Source organism: Chenopodium album, chromosome 10 (genome assembly GCF_948465745.1).
Source record: "Chenopodium album chromosome 10, dcCheAlbu1.1, whole genome shotgun sequence".
Lineage (NCBI taxonomy): Eukaryota > Viridiplantae > Streptophyta > Magnoliopsida > Caryophyllales > Amaranthaceae > Chenopodium > Chenopodium album.
This window is the reverse complement of record NC_137843.1, coordinates 49,869,120-49,890,266: the sequence shown is the minus strand read 5'-3', so window position 1 is coordinate 49,890,266 and position 21,147 is coordinate 49,869,120. Positions and strand designations below refer to the sequence as shown.

General features: G+C 32.9%; 2 protein-coding genes across 2 annotated transcripts; one reads left to right on the top strand and one right to left on the bottom strand.

Moving 5' to 3' along the window:
• Nucleotides 1-51: 51 nt before the first annotated feature.
• Nucleotides 52-1,671, bottom strand: LOC145565322 (uncharacterized). Its single transcript, XM_081625365.1, has one exon. It carries the CDS (start codon nucleotides 1,669-1,671, stop codon nucleotides 52-54), a length of 1,620 nt encoding a protein of 539 aa, XP_081481491.1.
• Nucleotides 1,672-3,997: 2,326 nt separating this feature from the next.
• LOC145565321 (uncharacterized) lies at nucleotides 3,998-4,726 on the top strand. The gene has a single exon (XM_081625364.1). It carries the CDS (start codon nucleotides 3,998-4,000, stop codon nucleotides 4,724-4,726), a length of 729 nt encoding a protein of 242 aa, XP_081481490.1.
• The last annotated feature ends 16,421 nt before the right edge of the window (nucleotides 4,727-21,147 follow it).

The window sequence follows — 21,147 nt, the reverse complement described above, 5'->3', positions numbered from 1 at the left end:
GTTGATCAAAAAAATTCTTTTCAATGTGCATAACATCTAAATTATGTCGAATCAACAAATCTTTCCAATAAGGAAGCTCCCAAAAGATGCTTTGCTTATGCCACCCTGTCTTAACCTTTTTTGATTTTGTCGAACGGATTTTGGATCAATGGACTTTGGAATCTCCTTAACCTGCTCCCATAGTTGATGGCCCTTCAATATTGGAGGAGGCAATCGAGTTTCTGCTCTTTTTTTGAAAAAAGCAGTGCGGTTTTTTCTATAAGGATGTGTAGGTGGGAGAAATTGACGGTGACTATCAAACCATGATACTTTAGAGCCGTTGTCTAGCCAAAAAGATCTATGCTTGTCCATGCAGTATGGACAAGCCATCTTTCCCGATGTAGTCCAACCAGATAACATCCCAAACGCAGGAAAGTCACTAACCGTCCATAAAAGGGCAGCTCGTAACTTGAAATTTTGCTTTGTGGATACATCATATGTCATTGTACCTACTTCCCATAAAGATATCAGTTCGTCAATCAAGGGTTGCATGTACACATCCAAGTTCCCTTTTGGGTTTTTAGGACCCGGAATGAGCAAGGATAAAAACATAAACGACTTCTTCATACATAACCATGGAGGCAAGTTATATGGGGTAACAATTACTGGCCAACAAGAATATTGCCTTCCAAATTTTCCATGTGCTGAGAAACCATCTGTGCATAGACCCAATCTAACATTACGGGGCTCACTTGCAAAATCCTTGTATGTGTTATCAAGATGTTTCCATGCTTCACTATCACTTGGATGGGCGAGTGTTCCACTTACCCTAGGATTTTGTGAATGCCACTGCATTTCATGTGCAAGGTCTTTAGTCGCATAGAGCCTTTGCAACCTTGGCGCGATCGGGAAGTAGAATAACACTTTGGCCGGCACACATTTTCCACGAGAAGTCTTCTTATAACGCTCCCCCCCCCCCCCCGCCCCCCCGCATTTCGAACACTTTTCAAGGTGAGCTTTATCCTTCCAAAATAACATGCATCCTTTAGGGCATGCATGTATCTTCTCATGAGGAAGTTCAAGGCCCTTTACCACCTTTTTAGTGTCATAGTACGTCTTGGACATTGAATTCTCATCAGGAATTACGTCACTAATGAGCGATGAAATACTATCAACACATCTATGGGGCAAGTTGTATTCACACTTCAAGCTCGTAATCCTTGAAGCCATCTCTAAAACAGATAATCGACTTCCTTCATACAATGGTTTTTGTGCGGCCGCTAACATCTCAAAAAACTTCTTAACTTGAGGATTAGGTTCTTCTTCAACATTCTGAATATCTTCATGCATTGGATCACCATCAACTTGACCAAATGCATCAATAATCATGTCAACATACGGATCCGACGACTCATCTGATGCTTTTAAAGAATCAAAATCCTCTCCATGACAAACCCATTCATAGTAGTCATTAAGAAATCCTTTTTTATACAAATGCTCTCTTACACTTTCAACATCTAAAAAAGGAACATTTTTACACTTTGAACAAGGGCATCTGATCTTTGAAGATTCTTGAAAATCACGGTGTTGTTTAGCAAACTCAATAAACTCTCGCACGCCAATTGTGAACTCTTTTTTTAGTAGCCGACCTTCTAATCTCTCATACATCCATTTTCGATTCAATTTCTCCATGATCCTAACTGCTAAACGACATTGTTAATCATACACATATATGTAATATAGTCTTCTTATATATGTAATTTATTCTTATTATATACGTTACTTAGTTATTTAGGCAATTACTTAGAAAACAAGAGAAAGATAAGCAAGAAAAGGTGCAGCAGGTAAGTCATAAAGTGTATACACAATCCTTTTTCTTTATTTTTGAATCAATGTAAAAAGAAGTGCTCAATATTCCTTTGATGGGAAAACATAAATATAGAGAAACCAAAAAATAGAGAAACCAAAAAAAGAAACTTAATAGGAACAAAAAAAAAAAGAAACTTAATGCATCAGTGTATGTATCCACGATTCGCATATGCTTATAGTGAAACAAGCAGAACAAAACAATGATAGGTACAAATCAATTTATTTTACCAAATCAGGGAACAAAATTTCAGAACAGCGGAAACTACATACATCAAAATATGAAGCATCATATATATGAGAATAGGATATCTAGTGTTAAGGAAAAATATAAGAAAAATAATCTAAAAATATCTAGTAGATAAAAGACACGCAGAAACTTAAGAGAGTGAAAATTATGGAGGTGAGACTGTGAAGGAAAGGGCTCATCCATGCTATTGTAAGATTAAAAGGCATGAAAGCATTCTCTTTAAAAGAGGCAAGAGGAACACTCCAGAAAAAGTACAAGGTTCCAGCTCCTAAATCTTTACCAATACTAAAACCAATTGTAGCCTATTTAAAGGCCTAAATTCTGAAACATAAGTTATTATATGTATTAAAACTAATTTATGCAGACATTTGGATTTTTATTTGAAGTAGCAGGTGCTATGTTATCTATAGTATCTAACTGCTACATCTGTGAACCAATATCTTCATTGTTCCTAATGTACACAAGCCATTGAGAGGAGGAGAGCTGAACTGAATTAGACCACTGAAGCTACTGAAGAACAGACAAATACAAAGACTGCAACGGCAAAAATGCTAAGACCGAGCAATAAATTGATTCCCAAATGCCCATTCCTTCCATTTCAGTAAAGCTTCAACCAATACCAGCCACTAAAGTATGGAAGATAACAACTAGGAATGCTGATAACAATGTGACAGATTTTGATTCATGACCCCATAGAAAAAGACAGTATGCTAGTAAAGTAGTAAGGGTTGTTTTCCTTGAAGTTTTGAGAAAGAGGTGAGAACACTGATGAATCTCTAAGCTTAATTGTAAATCTAATGTGAAGACAGTATGTACGAAAAAAAAAAAAAAAACAATATTTCTGGATTCACAATTTGCAATAGAAACCAAATTAAAATAAAAAATTGAACAAAAAAACTCAATAAACCCTAAAATTCGCAATTCCTAATTCTACTAACTTATTTTGTATAATTATCAAGAATAACACCTAATAACCCATAGACATAATTGAGAAATACTAATTCCTAATTCTAGTTACTTAATTCGACCAAACTTTCAAGAATTATTCTCGAAACTGTGAAATTACCATATTAAAACCAATTTGCAATTCAATCAATAATCAGATTAATATCAATTCGCAATAGAAAAAAAAATAAAATCAAAAATTGGACAAAAAACTCAAAGATAAACCGAAAATTCGCAATTGACATAATACAGTAAGAGAAAGATTGAATGGAAGGTAGGAAGAAGAAGAACGTGTACTAACCTGGGTAAAGTGGTGATGGCGCAACGGCAGCAGAGGAAGACGACGGGGATGGCTGGCTTGCTTTGAGGTTCTGATTTTTTTTCTTTTTTCTTTTTTTGAGGAAGAGTATGATACTCTTGTTTTGACGGTGAATACTATGATAATTCTGGTTTTTTTGGCGGCAATAACTTGTTTTTTTATTTTTTTTTTGGAGGAATAAGGGTTTTTTAATTATACTAAGGGTTTTTTTTATAATACTAAGGGTTTTTTATTATTTCTTTTTAATAAATATTAAAAATAATAGTAGCGACTACCGTGTTAGTTGCAAATTATTATAACAGCGTCGCAGATTAGCAACCGCATAGCAACTATTATAAATTCGGTTGCAAATTTTGCGACTACTCGTTTTTTTTCTGTCGCAAAAATATTTTTTGCAACTGATTATTATTGTAGTTGCAAAAATCAGTTGCTAATTAACGACCGCATAGCAACTACTGCAAATTCGGTTGCAAAATTTGCGACTACTCATCTTATTTAGTCGCTAAAATTATTTTTGCAACTAATTATTATGGTAGTTGCAAAAATCAGTTGTTAATTCACCTTTTTCTTGTAGTGATTGTCCCTTTGTTTATAATCTCTGGTTGTCGGCTCCTAATATTTCCTCCCTAGCAATCAACATGGATATCTCATTTACATCTTGGTTTACTGGTCTAGTGACAGATTTACGTCATTCGAAGTCGTGGGAGACTTTGGTTACTTTATTCTCCTTTCTTTGGTCTATCTGGCTAGCTCGCAATCACAGGATGTTTCGCCAAGCTGTCATCTCTCCAGCCTTTGTTCTGCATCTCATGCAGGGTTGGATTTCGCGTCATTCTGAGGCATGTTCTTATAAAGATTCGGTCCACTCTTCTAGATCTGGGTCTAGATCTAGATTTGTCTCATCTCCTGCTTCGGCGCTTCATTTCCTTCGAGGAAGTTCTCGGACGTCGACTGATATTTGTTTGGTTTTTGATGGAGCTTTTGACTCTCATGACTATGCTGCAGGTGCAGGATGGATTTTCAGATCCTCCAGTTCAGACAGGGTTTTAGGAGGTGGATCTAGAGCTTTTTTGGCTTCCTCGGCTCTTCAGTCAGAGTTACAAACTTGTCTTTTCGCTCTCAGAATGGCTAGACGTCGTGAGTACAGGAATCTGATTATTTATACGGACTGCTCAACCTTAGCCTTGCTTCTTCATGGTAAAGGATATCGGGATATTTCTGGCTTTTGGTTGCTTCAGGACATCAAGGACCAACTTTCTTGGTTTTCTTCCTGTGCTATCCAGAACGTTCCTCGACAGCGGATTAAACCGGCACATTGGTTGGCAACTCAGGCTCGTCAGCGACGAATTTTGTTTTGGTCCTTTTGATTTTTTTCTAGTTGTTTGTTGTTTGTTTTTTTGTTTTTTAGTTCGTCTTGTCAAAAAAAAAAAAAATTTAAATCTCTAAAAGTGATTAAAAGGTCGTTTGTCACAAATTATATGAACTATATAAAATAAATTAAGATAATATACCTTAATTTGATTTTAAGCCAAGTTTAATATAGCATTTCCCAAATACATAAGTTGATTTAAACCAAAACTAATGTTAACATCAATGTCCAAGATGTTAGTTAATAATGGATGAAGACGAGTAATTTTTAGCCCCCTTTCAAATTTTGCGTCTCACCCTGTGAAATAGGAAAATAATCATGTTCCATACTCCGTATTATGCTCCAACAATAGGTTAACAAGTTTAGAGACCTCTTCATAGAAATTTTCTTAAAGACGAAGTAAGGCTTGATCTAGCGGAACAATTTGCATCTCACAATTATGATCTTGTGGGATCAAATGTTTCTTAACACACTTTAGTGTGGGAAATTCCTTTATCCTTTTCTCGGACTCCCTAAGGCCCTAACTTGCTAATGTATGCCGCATTTTGATTGACTTATAATAACTTTCAATTGTGTAAAGTCTCTCTACTTACTATACCAAAACAAATTTATTTATATATAGTGTAAATTTTCCTGTACTTGTTATCTGAAAATATACTTATTATTTAAGTAAGAATAGCTTGACTTTTTGTGAATCTTTCTTTAATGAAAAAAAAAAAAACCTACAAATTGAGCTAAGCAGAAAAGGTGTTAGGGATTTCACGTGGGGCGACTGTACGGGATTGGAAGATGGAGGACGAGGGGGGTGGTGAGAAGAAGATGCATTATTCCCATTGGCCCACCTGCTCAAAAATACTGCTGTTGTTCCAAATTTTGGAGGGCATTATACACTTTTTGCCCCATTATTACAACTTGCAAATCATGGAATATTAAATTTACTCTTAAATATACTTCAAATATCTTTAGGTTGTTCTTTTCTTTATGATGTAGATATGCCAATTGTATATAATTATAAAAGAAGAAGTAACACGGAGTATTTCAAAATTTGAAATGGTAACTAGTTTTTAACTCCAACGATACCCCGAATCATATTATATATATATATATATATATATATATATATATATATATATATATATATATATATATATATTACTTACACTTTTATTTTTAAAATTAATTTTTTTATTAGAAAAGTACTTGTACTTTTTTTCCAAACATAATTGAACATCAAAATTCATTAATTACCGATTCGTATTCTCGAGTGTACCATGCCCATAATACACCCAACTAAAGCGGAAAGAACATAGGTTATAATTTAAAGAACATCACTCATTTAATAAAAAAATAATAATAAAAATAAAAAATAAAAATAAAATTAAAAACCATTGAAATATAAAGAATATGGTAACTTCTACGGATGTCAATGGGGCAAGACGGGACATATGTTGGCTTTCTCATCCTCACCTAAAATTTTCATCCCCATCCCACAGCGGTTTCAAGATTCATTCTTGTCCCCGCTCCGACGGGTACAATTCCAACTCATCTCCACCCCACCCCCCACTTAAATATCTATCCCCACCTAACCCCCACCCAATTTCCGCCTCCTTACATAACATAGATTACAACTAAAAATACAATAGCAAACTCAACTAAATCAACTATTTAAGCAAGTAAAATTAATTGTACAACTATTAGCTAGCTCGTGTGCCCTAGAAATTTGCTCTCTCCCCACATTCCATATGGTGCATTCCTTCAAACATCTTCAAGATTTCCCACACCGTACAATGCAGAGTGATGTATCCTCTAACCGGTGTTTGGAGCAATAAAACTAAGGCCTTCGAGTCTGTATAGATTTTTATTTTCTGATAATTCCTCCCCTTTGCCCATTGCATTGCTTTTAAGTAGGGTGAAACTAATTCTGTTTAAAACCAAATCAAACTGAAAATCGAACCGAATTAGAAATATGGTTCGATTTTTTTCCTTAAGTGGTTCGGTGCGATTTGCAAAATCCAGAAACCGAAATATTATGGTTCGCTTTCGGTTTGAGGAATTGAAAAACTGAAACCGAACCAATTTTCGGCCCAAACCCAAAATAAACCCTAGCCCAACTCTAGTTTTAGCCAAAGTATATAAAGCAAAAAAAAAAAAAAAAAAAAAAAAAAAAAAAAAAAAAAAAACTAATCTAAGTTCCTCCTCTTAGCCTCTCACTCTTTGACTCTCAATCTCTCATGCTCCACTCAGTTCCTCACTCCACTGGTGACCGACCACCTTCCACCGTCCAAAGGTATGCTATTAATCTTTTTAATTGCGATTCAATTGCAATTTTGTCTATTTGCTAAGCTTAATTGTCCATCAATTGCATGAATGTTTTCTTGCGAATTTGCGATTATGATATTGTGTTGCACACTGTTGCTACTACTCCTTTGCTATATGTTATTGCTTTGTCTTCTTTGCTGAGTTGCTGTATTGATTTGTATTTTTTTTTTATATGTCCTAGACCAATATCAACCAATGTAGGAGGTGTTCCTACGAGCCTCAAATCGAACACGAGACTGACCAAGTAAAATTCGATGCGGTTTGTTTTTTTTTAAGAAAACCGAAATTTAGGTTGTTTGGTTTGGTTCGGTTTCAAAGCTAAAGTGGTGCAATGTGGTTTGCAAAATCCAAAAACTGAAATATTATGGTTCGGTTTCGATTTAGGCAATAATCAAACTAAAAACTAAACTTTCACCCCTACTTTTAAGCAAGCTAAGCCTTCCGCTTGTAAGGCTGAAGTTGCCTTACAATAATGTCCTCCACCATCCAGGTACTTTAAATCATCCACGAAATAAGCCCACCCTAAGCATGCATTTCCGTTCTCTTGTGCCATGACCCGGCTAAGTTGTTCCTCCCTTACCACTTCAATTCCTATATTAACCCATATATGAAAAAAATAATAATAAAATAAAAAAATTCACTGTTAATGTTGCACTTTTTTTATTTTTATTTTATTTTTTAAAATATTAGTATAAAACAATGTATTATATTTACTACGTACTTTATTTTAAGTAATTGTTTTTTAATATAAAATAGTATTAAAGTATACAGGTTTATATTTTAAATATGTAGATGTGGTGATGGGGCGGGTACGAAGTGGGGCAGGTGTAGATAGGTCGTGAATAATCTAAAATCCACCCACGTCCCACACCCATGGTATGTATTGTTTTTATCCCCATCCCGGCCCTACCACTCGCCAAACCCAACCGCATTCCCCCTATCCACCGGGATAGAGATGGGGCGGGTCTCCTACTTGACCAGCGGAGACCCGCCCCACTGACATTCCAAGTAACTTCTGAGAAACTGATTTTAAAAAAAAGGTAATAGATAATTGTTAATTAATTTATATCATACATTAATGTTAAATCATTTCAAAATATTTGGCTTTTCAAAAATCCCCTATCTAAGATTATTTTCTACAAAAAATAATTCAAGGTTTACTTTTCAAATTTAAAAATTCAAATTGGACTTTTTGTCAAAATTAAAACTACTAAATAAAGCCCAGATTTTGTGAGAAACTACCTAATAAAAAAAATGCTGTAAAAAACTACCTAATAAAAGGTAAAATGTTGTATAACAAAATGTTAATTGTTATAAAATACTACCTTCGCCGGAAATCCACCATTGACCCACCTCAAAACACCCCTAAAACCAACACTATCTACTTGAAATTGCCTTCACCAAGCCGAAACCACCCTCCAATCCCAAAACCACCACCTCTAACCCCAAAAATCAACATCCCGAATCACGATATTAAACCACCCTCACCAACTCAGAATATCTTCTAACCACCCAAAAATAACCTTACCACCTTGAAAAGCAACCTCTGTGGTGGTTCAGGGGTGTTTTGAGGTAGGTTAACGCGTTAAAACTAGATTAACGGTGAAAATTCGGCCAAAGGTAGTACCTTACAATATTTTACCTTTTATAAGGTAGTTTCTTACAACATTTTTTTTATTAGGTAGTTTCTCACAAATTTTAGGTTGTATTAGGTAGTTTCTGACAAAAAATCCTTCAAAATTTAAAATTTTAGTTTTCAAAATACTATATTTCAATTTTTAATTAATCAGACCGTTATTAAAAACATAAGGGATAAACTAAAAGTACACAATGATAAAGAAAATGAATATTTAAATAAAAAACATATTATCTAAGTTTAAAGAACATGATTTGTATTATTGAAACCCAAAGAATATTTATAATCTACATACATTAAAGTACATTTTTTTGTAATGTAAAGAACATATAATTCGTATACAAAGAACATATTTGTAGGCGTCATACGAAGTGCACCTACGTTAAGAATGTGTGAATATGCTTGGCCCTCATAGGAAGTGGGAATGGACCTTATACGATTAGGGACAAGGAAAGTAGAGAGTCGCCAATAATTTTTTAAGGAACATGTAAACCGTTCACGGATCACTTAAGGCAACCACGATAAGGGACACCGATAGGCAACAATGATTGACCCGTGAAGATTACACCCCATTCATAATCCATGAGATTACTAATTCTATATGGTTCATAACCACGAAAGGAGGATCGGGGATGATGGTACAAAGTGAGCCATGGAGTCACATTCTCCCGTATTGGCCTCTATTCGATTCTTATTATGAAAAGTATTCCCAGCGATCTCAAAGGCATACAAACAAAGATTCAATTTGCTCCAAACTAATATTAGGCTAAATTGGTTGAATATTAATGCAATACATAATCCTAAAATATTGTTTTCAGTTCGATTAAATAACAAGATTAAAAAGGATCCTAAACCGGTTGTCCAAATTATCCTATTAGGCGTCATATTCAATTACATATTCCCTTTAAACATGCAATATGGTGATGATAAAAAACATAATAAAATCAACGATCAACATTAATATTGGAAGCAATTCAACAATAATATCGTTAGTCAAATCAAATTATAATAATAACCCTAATCATGATACTAGCAATATAAAAAAAAATAAGAGTAATGAAGTGATTAATTACTCACTTTTTCGCATTTCCTTGAATTGCTACATCATGAATAAATTGTTAGTAACTGCAATAAATAATAAATCAAATTAAAACTATTAAATTAAATAAAAATTAAAGTTGATTTGGTCCAAACCCTCACTCAGTAAATTCTACCTTTCACGCCTTTGTTTAATAAGTACAGAACTTCGGGTATTGTATGGACTCCTTGGAGTGCGTAAGGGATGTATGATGTAAGAATAGGGAGGCTAGTATTTAGGCTAGAGCATAGAAGAGAAAAAAGAGAATGATTTGATGTATAAGAGAGGAAGAGAGAATGATTTTTTGGTCCCCGAAACTAAAGAAATCTGGTTCGTATTTATAGAGAAAATACGTAGGGTGAAGCACGGAACCCTAGAAGTGGAGCACCGTGAAGAAAAAACCCTAGAAAAATATCGTATCATGGTGAAAAATACCGTGAAATGGTACAAAGTACCGTGATAACGTCACAAAACACCGTGGTGCGGCATTAATGCCGTGACGCGTTAAATCCAATTATTACCCATTTTTAAACTATGATAACTTTTGATTCATAACTTGGAATAAGGCATATAATATCTCGTTGGAAAGCATATCAAGTATACTTTCTAACCCAATTAGAATCAGGTAAAAATCATTTGTAGATTTTAAGATATGACCGTTTTAGTGAAAGGGTGTCGTCTTTGGGCCGAGTTTAGTGTTTTGCTCATATCTTTTCCGTTTTGAATTGGAATTGGAACCAAATAATAATTGGAACAAAATTATTGGGCCACAAAGTCAGTTTCTCGGTTTTGTGATGTTAACACGAAAAGTGGAAAGTAAGTTATAGTTTAGCACAATGTGCTAGGAATTGGGTTGGTTTATGAAATGTATTGGGATTGAATATGGATTTATGCACCCCAAATATTAAATATTCAACCCGACCAATAATGGCGGTGAAAGGTTGTTCATCATCGGGTTTGGTTTTGGGGAGACATTTTTAGGTGTCTACAATATTGATTACACTCAAAGAACATATTCCATTCCAATAAGAAAAAAAAAATATGGATCCAAGAAATGATAAAAGAATATTTATTATCATACGAAAAATATCATCTTCAACATCAGAAAATACTACAAAAATAGGAAAAATAATATACAATATTAAATAATATCTTTTCTCTCAACAAAGAATTAAACAATTACATCATTAAGATATTATTTGTAACGATAAAATCAACTCCATAATAACAATGAATCACTTTGAAATTCAAAAATTACCATGGTTTCTCTATCTATATAAATCATTAAGATACTATTTAAAATCAACTCCATAATAACAATGAATCACTTCGAAATTCAAAAATTTCCACGGTTTCTCTATCTATATAAATTCAATATCATTCTCTCTCTTAATAAAAAAAATGGAATTATATATATTAGCTGAAAATATTCTATTAATATGAAATATACATATAATAAATCAATTTCATAAATAAAGGAGTATAAATAATGTATCTATCCCTTAAATTAAGGAGCAAATTGTTTTGAATTTTTTTTATACAATGTTCTTTTCACATTTTTTTAGTAATCTTTTTAGTTTGACCGAGTGTACCATGCTCATGGTAAACCTGTATGTATGATGAAAATTTAAAAATTCATTATCAAATATGAGTATCCTAAATATTATAAGTTTATTTTGTCCTTCAACTGTTATAAGAAATACCTTGAAATTAGCATATTTGTTGAAAAAATAGCATAAGAACCGCAATAAATTTTTGGGTTACATATGTCATATAGTTATAGGGTTTTATGTATGAGCAAGCGAAAGAGTTAGAGATCAATTATGTTATTATAGATTATTTGTAATAGGAGAAATTGTCAAAAATAATACAAACTTTGAGCGGTCCGCTAAAAAAAGTCAAATTTTTAATTATTTCTAAATAATACAAACTTTGAGGGATATCCGATTTAAACAAGTTATTTTACCTACAACTTATTTAGCCGGATAATTTTTTTTATTTATCTTATAAAGTTGTTTAATAGTTTTAAAAAATAATACAATATCACGTGTTCTATATAACCTATTCATGAGGTAACTAATCGGTTTTAACTTGTTTAAAGCGGATAATCCTCAAAGTTTGTATTATTCAAAAATAATTAAAAGTTTGACTTGTTTTTGACGGATTGCTCAAAGTTTTTATTATTTTTGACAATTTCTCCTTTGTAATATATGAAAAATAAATTATATATATTATTACATTTTGAAATTTATGAACATAATTAACTCTTTTAATATAACAATGTTATTATGAAATGTGTCATTACTCATTAGAGATTTAAGGCGTGTTCACATTTAATGAACTAAACTGAACTGATTGAAGCTGAACTTAACTGATTGAAGCTGAACTGAACTGAACTAAACTAAATAGAGCTGAAATGAATATTTTATGAGAGAAGGACTTTAGGAGCTGAACTGAACTGAACTGATTAGAACTGAATTAAATTGAACTAAAATTAAGCTGAACTGAACATGCCCTTAGAGTGATGGTAAAAGTAGAATCATATTGAACATATGGTCATTGGACCAAACATCAATGCCAAGTAGAAGTAATGGCAAGATTAGGGCAGGATTGCATGTCTCCGTTTCTTTTTGGTAGTCCCATTTTGACTTCTTATAGTCAAACTTTTTAAAATTTAACCAAAGTTTCACATTAATTTATAAAAAATATAGTCATGTGATATATTGTTAGATTCGTCTCTAGTTTGATAACATAAAGCCTTTATAATTTTTGATAATATATATTAAAAAATAGTAATGGTCAAAGAATCATCTTAAAGACTGTACAGAGTTAAAATGAGACTATCATTAAAAGAAACAGAGAGAATATTTAATAAGGACCTTGGTCATGTTTGTAGGCTAGAACCTTGTATGTGACAGGGAAGGAGAAGAGTAAGAGTTTCTCACCCTCAAGTACTGCATCTAGATGGATTTGGCATTGTAATTTTAAAATTACAAGGTGAATTTCACACAATTACACCAAGCTTTGCTTGGTAATAGAAATACTGTATATTGTAAAATGCAAATTGATTAACCTTTTTGTTTTTTCATCTTAACCATTTTGGCACACTTAAAAAATTACTTATATTACAATAAGATTTTTTTTTTTTTTTAAAAAAAAAAAAAAAAAAAAAAAAAGCTCTAAAACTATGTGGAGTACTTGTAATGTTCTTATTTCGCAATCAAAGAAAGAACATCTAGAATAACCTAGTGAAGGAATTGGTCCAACATATTATAATTTGTTGATATTTGGTCCAAAAAAATAGCCAAACGCCATTTTAGTGATTACATTGCTATTTTGGTGTTTTTTTTTTAGGATGCTTATTTGGTTCATCGAAATTTAGCTTTAATTACGTTTGGATCTGATTTGGGTTACACATCTAATTTATAATGGATGAATATTCTAACAGGAGTTTTTGCATATGATGAGACTTGAACCCGACACCTTCCTTAAACGACCTACCACGTGAACCAAGTCTTGTTGGTGCTATTTTGGTATTATGTGGTGCAGAACTTCACGTTATGTATGCTTGTAAACTACATAAAATGAACAAAAGATTACTCCATATTTCTTTAATGGACCGCATACTTTTTTAAGTGTGACACGCACCCAATCGGTTGTTAGATATTGTACATGATATCTCTTATAATATTTGTCACCTACAAGTCTACAACCTTTTGCAAAAGTGAAGTTGGCAATTACAACTTTTTTAAGAGCTACATAAAACAAAATTGTTAGAATATTATGATTTTTGGTAAATTCAAGTGTTATGTTTTAAAGATTAGCTTCATTTTTAGTGGTTATTTTTATTTTACTTATTGTCTTGTTTCACATTTTACAAAGCTCACAATTACATCTTTCAAATAGGTATAATAAAATATTAATATAAAGTAGTTTATATAGCAAGAAATTAAAAATTTAGACGAATAAAAAAAATAAAGAATTATATTTATCCTTATATGTATATATAGACAGAGTATTGTATTTTATTTCGATTGCAATATATAAAGATTTTAAATAGGATTATAAAAAATAAGCAATATATATTAATGAGTGAAATGCTTCTTTCATTTTAATTTATTGCTTCTATTTTCAAGTTTATTTTTCAGTGCATAACGTTACATTTGATGATTAGTATTATCATTTGTTAATCATTTGCACATTTATTATGGAGTATTATTATAGAATTATTGATTCGCAGTGGCGGATCCAAGAATTGTATGTAGGGGAACTTCATCAAACATCCGATATCCGAATGCACGGATATAAATCGGGTATTCAAGTATGAAATATAATAGATTGTTAAAATAAATACTAATACACAAGTACACAACAAAATAAGTCCAAATTTCAATAAAATTACAAAATTACAAAATTGACATTAGGTGACTCGATGTCTTCTTCATCCTCTATGTCTTCACTAATAGGTTTGGAGTCCAAACTTTTCATGGTCACACACTCTACAATAATTAAAAAAAACTAATCAATACTACATCTATTTCCCATTTATTCATTTAACAGTTAACAGTTAACAATACAACAAAAGTTACAAAACATTCAACATACATATTAACAATTAAGAAGTTGAAGAACTCAAAAAACTCAAAAACAGATTGAAAAAAAATAGATTAACACTTAATAGAAAAAAATATTAACAATCTACAATTTATACAAGTACAAATTACAAAACATATTAAAATATTTAAGAAATTGAAAAAAAAAAAAAAAAAGAGAGAGAGAGAAAGTTACCTGGCAGCACCGCAGCAGGTCATCGGTCGTTAGTCGTCCAGCAACCAGCAGGGTCGTCGGTGCGACGACCAAAGAATTGAGAAAAGAAAGAAAAGAAAGTTAGGGTTTTAGTTTTGTCTGAGAATTGAGAAAAGAAAGAGAACGAAAGTTACAGATAGAGTGTAAAGATAGTGGAAAAAAGGAGAAAATTAAAAAGAAAATTTTAAAAAAAATTATGTCCTGGTGACTCGAACTCGGGACCTGCTACCAACTCTAAGCTATCCAACTAAGCTACAAGCCTAATATTGTATATGTTTGTTTCAAATATTATTTATATAGTTTATCTGTTTTATATATATATATAATTCCTATTTTTTTCCGGATCCCTTTGAACCCCCGTTGGATACGCTCCTGTTAATTCGGTTATTTTCAATCATTTTAACTTTTAAAATATTGCAATTATATAATTCCTATTTATTTCCGGATCCCCTTGAACCCCCGTTGGATACACTCTTGTTAATTCGGTTATTTTCAATCATTTTAACTTTTAAAATATTGCAATTATATAAGAAGTTTTTTTTTAAAATATAATAATTTGGATACTTAAATGAAAAAAAAAAAAAAGGTTCATCACTCTACTTTGTATTGAATTAACTATGCACCTTGCACCCATTTCACTTCGATTTACGAATTCTTTAAAAGATTCCTTAAAGAAGAAAAGAATATACTCTCCCTCTAATAATATCGTGCTTATTATAATTTACATGGTCTTCAAGATAAGTTTTTAACAACCAATAGTTTTAACTACATATATCTCACATGGATATATGTTCTCCAAAATGTGTCTTTTACAGTACAAATGCGGCTTTGACCTTCAAAATGCGTCTAACCATCAAAGACATATATATGCTTCCTCTATTTCTTTTTAGTTGACATGTTTCTTTAGTCACGTTTGCCAATATAAAAATTTTATCATTCATATCTTTAATCACCGATAAGCAAAAATTATAAAAGACTGATATTTTGAAAATATTTATCGTGACGAATCTAACAAGATCGCACATGATTATATTTTTCATTATGTATAAAGCACAAAACACGGTCAAAAGGGAGTGTGTGAATAGTGCTAAAGTTAAAATATGTCAATTAAAAAAAGACGGAGGTAGTATATACATATATAAGCACTATATTATTGGACAAAAAGAGTATAAGATGTCTAGGTAATGTGATTAAAAAAGTGGTCTGGCAAAATTTAAACTCGAGATTGATCCTAACTTGATTGAGTTTCTTAAGCTTATACCTTTTAATAACAATCCCTTTCATTTTACTTTCTTCATTTATTTATTTATTTATTTATTTTTAAAATTTTTTTATATCTAGTTGGCGCACTTCTTTTATCACGTTTGAAAACACACAAATTCAACAATTAATAACTCTAATTATTAAAGAAAAAGTTATAAAAAGTTTGTAAGGAATATTCCTAGAATCTATAGCCTTGACTCGTGAGCTAAGCTAGGAGTCGTGAACTAGGAATGAAGAATTGGGGGAAGACACATCCATGCCTTGGGGAGGCATGGACGTGCCTCGACGAAGGAGTATTGAAGATTGACTAGACAGCACGTCGGTGCCTCATTGAGGCTTCAAAGGTATTCGGTAAGGCACGTCTGTGCTTCACCAGACATTTGACCAAGACATTTGTGCCCAAGGGAGCCACATCCGTGCCTCAGCAGTTTTGGCTGATTTTTAAGATTTCGTTCATGAACTTTATTTCCTTAAATAAAGTCTATCTTTTTAGTTTACGGGTTATTATAAATACCCCTAGGTTATTTCTTAGCCATGTATAATAATAGTGATCGAGTCATAGAGTGATTTTTTAGAAATCTAATAGTCGTTTGTGCATTTCTTATCTGTAAAATTTGAGAGAGATAACATTACAAATCCGAGAGACAATCAATTTGTTTTCAGTGATTCGTCTCAAATCTCTTCAGAATCTATTTTAAGTGATTAGTCTTAAATCAATTCAGAATTTGTTTTTCCCCAAGCATTAATAAAACTATTACTCTCTCCTGCTCGTAGACTTATCCAACGCGTTGTTGGTGAACCATGTAAATATGTGTCTATTTTTTTGTTAATTTTACATTAAATATTTATTCTTTCTTACATAAAAAAATTGGTATCAGAGCTTTGGTTCAGAGCCTAGGGTTTTAATTCTGGTGAGAAAGATAGCTGCTTTGATGTGAAAATCGACAAATTTAATGGAAGGAATAGTTTTAGTCCGTGGTAGATCAAGATGCGGGCGCTGTTGAGGCAACAAGGGTTATGGGCGCCATTGATGAAGAAGTCACCGGGTTCGAATACCGCTGAGATAGTTGTCTTGGAGGAGAAAGCGCGCTCGACAATCATGCTGTGTCTAGCAGACGATATTATCACCAAGTTCGTGGAGGAGCAAACTGCATCGGGTGTGTAGTTGAAGTTGGAGAGTCTGTACATGACGAAGTCTTTAACCAACAAGTTGTTATTGAAGCAACGTCTATTCGCATGAAATTCGTTGGAAAAGTGTTTTCGACGGAAATTCAGTCGGAAAAGGTCGATTTTCCTACAAACACTGTTACAACGCCCCTTTCTAACGGAATTCTGTCAGAAACACGATTTTCGACGGAAAACAGGGTGTTTCCGACGGAATATTTCTATCGGAAATGGCCTATTTTCTAGTAGTGTCGGTCAGCGAATGTTTGAAAGTATATCCCTTAGAGAACACCGAGATCGATTGAATGCTATTTTGTTAGAATTGCGTAAAATTGATGTTAGAGTTGAGGATGAGGATGTTACCTTAATTCTATTATTGTCTTTGCCATTGTCATATGAGAATTTTGTGCATTCTTGTATTATTGGTAAAGAGATACTGTCTTTAGAGGAGGTTAGATATGCTTTTCATACTAGAGAGTTGTGTCAAAAGGCATTTGGTACAGTTAAAGATGATCAGGATGTCATATTAGCAGTCAGTGAAGGTATTGGACAAGGAAATTCGGGGAGAAAATCCAGGAAATCGTCTTTTAGGGGTCCTAAATTTAATGATATTTGTAAGCACTGTAAGGAGAAGGGACATTGGAAATCTGAATGTCCCGAGAAGATAAGACAATCGAAAATTTTTGAGTCTATAGATATTGTAGATGGAGACACTAATTTAGAAGAAGATTATGCCCTGATTACTGATGAACATGCGCATCACTCTGATGTGCGGAATCTAGCTTCGGGGGCCTTTTATCATATGTGTTCATTTAGGGAGTGGTTTACTAACTACAAGCAGGTTGATGGAGGTATAGCTATGGCCGACAATGATGTGTGCAAAACATTTAGTATAGGGTCCTGTAGAGTTAGAACACATGATGGTAAATTCTCTTGTTAAACAATGTCAGGCATGTTCCACTAATCATAAGGAATCTGATTTCACATAGTATTCTTGACATAATAAGGTTCAATTTCAAAGGTGAAGGTGGAGGATTGTATGTATACAGGATTCAAAGGTAGTTTTAAAGGGTCACTACTAGAAAACAGGCCATTTTCGACATAATTATTCTGTCGAAAACGCGTTTTCGAAGGAATTCCGTTGAAAAATGGTCATCGGAAACGTATTTGTTGGAAAACGACCTTTTCTGACGAAATTTTTGTCGGAACAAGTTTTCTAATGGAATTATCGACGGATTTTCAGTCACTAGACAAGATTCTCGGGCTCGGAAAGTCTGTCAGAACATTCTGAAGGAGTGTTTTTCGCCGAAAATTTTTGAAATTTTCGTCGGAAAATCCAAAAAAAAAAAAACTTGGCACCACCACAACCCCACACCACACATTACCAGCCCATACACAGACCTCAAAACCACCAACCCACCCAGCCAAACCCCATTACACACCGACCCCGACCACCAAACCACCCACCACCACACTCACATCAGCCCTTACCCCACCACCAGACACCATCACCGACACCACCTCACAGCACCAAAATTCCAGAAATTAGCCAAAACAAAAAACGAAAGTTCACCCAAAAAACCCAAAAATAAACAAAAAAAAACTCAAAAATTAACCGATAAAACCAAAAAATAAAACAAAAATTAACAAACATTAAGATTGAAAAAAACACAAAAAAAAAAAAAAAAATCAAAAATTAGATCTACATGTTTAATCAGATTTTCATTAAAAAAACACATAAAACGATAATCAACCAAAAACAATTATGAGAAATATACAATTATCTAATAAAATTTATAAACTAACATTACAATTACATAAAAAATTAACTAGATCTACAATCTAACCTAAATTAAATTAAGATCTATAAAATAAAAAACCTTGACAATGGGTGGCTCGCGACGGTGGCTGTTGATATTGAGATAGTTGCGTTGTTGTTGTTGTTGTTGTTGCGGTTGATGTTGGTGGTGGTTGATGTTGGTGGTGATTGTTGTTACAGCGGTGTTGTTGCAGTTGATGTTGGTGGTGGTTGTTGTTGAAGAGGAGAGAAGAAAGAGTTAAGAAAAGATCGAGAAGAGAATAGAGAAGAAAGAGAGAGGAAGAAGATGAGAAGGAGAGAGAATGAGAAGGAGAAAAGGAGGAGAAAGAGAAGAGGAGGAGAAAGAACGAGAAGGAGAACACGAGGAGAGAGAAAGAGGAAAAAGAAGAATAGGGAGAGAAAGAGGCGGAACATGATTAAGGTTCTGGAGTAGTTTATAGAGGTTTTTTTTAATGTGTATTCTGACGGAAATTTCCGACATAAATTAAATACGCCAAAAATTTTTATTTACGATGGAATATTCAGTATACATTCCGACAGATTTATTTTCCGTCGGATTTCTGATGGATTGTTTGAATTTGTCGGAAATATCCGATGGAATGTAAATTCATTGGAAATTTTTATTTTTTCGACGGAATTACATGTCCGTAGGAACCTGTCTGTCAGAAATTAACTGTTTTCTTGTAGTGGATGTAAAATGAGAGACATTGTATGTGTTGCAAAGGTCTACGTTATTTGGTTTCGAGTCTGGTGTTGTCGCATCACTAATTTATGGTAGTGTTGAGAAACAGGTGGAGCATAGAGTCACTCTAGGTAGGGGTGGTGGTCCCTGTCCGGGAAAGATCAGTCAACGCTCACAATTTGAGTCAGAATCTGAAGCATCGTAGTCTTTGTCGTCGAATTCGAGTCACATAATTTGTCTCTTAGTTTGCATGTAAGTTTTGGGAACTCTCCCCAAAGGCATGGTCAGGAAGACAAGGTGGCTTTTACACTATTTGTTGAAGTGGTCTATATATTTGAGCCTTCTAAGGGTTGCGTTGCTTGTGCTAGGAAGAAGCATAGGCAAGCCATCTGTTCGACCAGTGGCGGATCTAGAAATTTCAAAATAGGCTGAGAGTGCAAAATTTTTTAACTTTATAACGCAAAAAAAAAGGGAATAATGTGAAATGTTTTTACTTGTTAGTTCTTCATTTCATCTACATACATCTTCCGTTCCTTTTGTGTTAATACGAATCTAAAATTAAAAAAAAAAACAAATGACTACATTTTCCTTTACTTATAAATCACAATTTGTGGTTACAAAAGGCGATGTAAATAGTGTCAAAAGTTTAAACATTGTAATATTTATAAAATAGAGATAATATATTGAGTAATTAATTTAATATAGATAAAATATTTATAAAATGTTGATTTTTGTAAAAATTGCAAAGGTCATGTTACTTTTAGTTCAATAAGAATAATTTAAGCTCAGCAAAAATAAGATAAAAATTGAAAATAATAGGGCCTAAATATTAAGAATGTATTTTTATTGTTTGGTTTTGTCTTTTAGAAGATCAAATTATGAAAATGGGAGAGCAAAAACTATTAGAACAAAATCTATACTTATATATTAAAAAGTGTTCCTAAAATAGAATATGTTCCACGTGTCACCTTTTTCAAGTTCGACATGTCAGCAATATGCGCCACGTGTGATTATAAATATGACATGTCACTTTCACATGTATTAGGTTTGCATCTAAAAAATGCTTATAACAAGATTTGAACTCAAGACCAACAAGTCTTAAGTTAAGAGTCTTACCATCTTAGCCATTTATTAATTGTATTTTTTTATCCAACAAAATTATAGTTAACTTAGATAAGTTAATTTGTGTCTTATTATACTATTTGTTTCAATTATGTAATGATTTAGTTCAACAACTAAAAAATATTTATAGCAAGACTTAAACTCAAAACCAACAAGTCTTACTATCTATACAATCGAATTTGATTAGCAGATTAATCAAGTACAAACTAGCAACCCGGGGCATCGCTCGGGCCACACACTAGTTACTGATTATATCTTACCCATGAATTTCATTAAATATTTGCAAAATGGGGATGCAAGTGCTCCCCTTGGGAGCCAAGTACATCCGCTAATGTGTTCGACTATGGTTCCGCAGAGTAAGTACCAAGGTTGTTTGGACTTACAAATTATTCAAAGTTATTATTATTATTATTATTATTATTATTATTATACTCCCCTTACTTCTAAATTATTATTATTAAAACCTACTATTCACTCATATTTACAAATTTGATTCTATGTATAGAAATTGAATAAAAGTTAATTAAGTT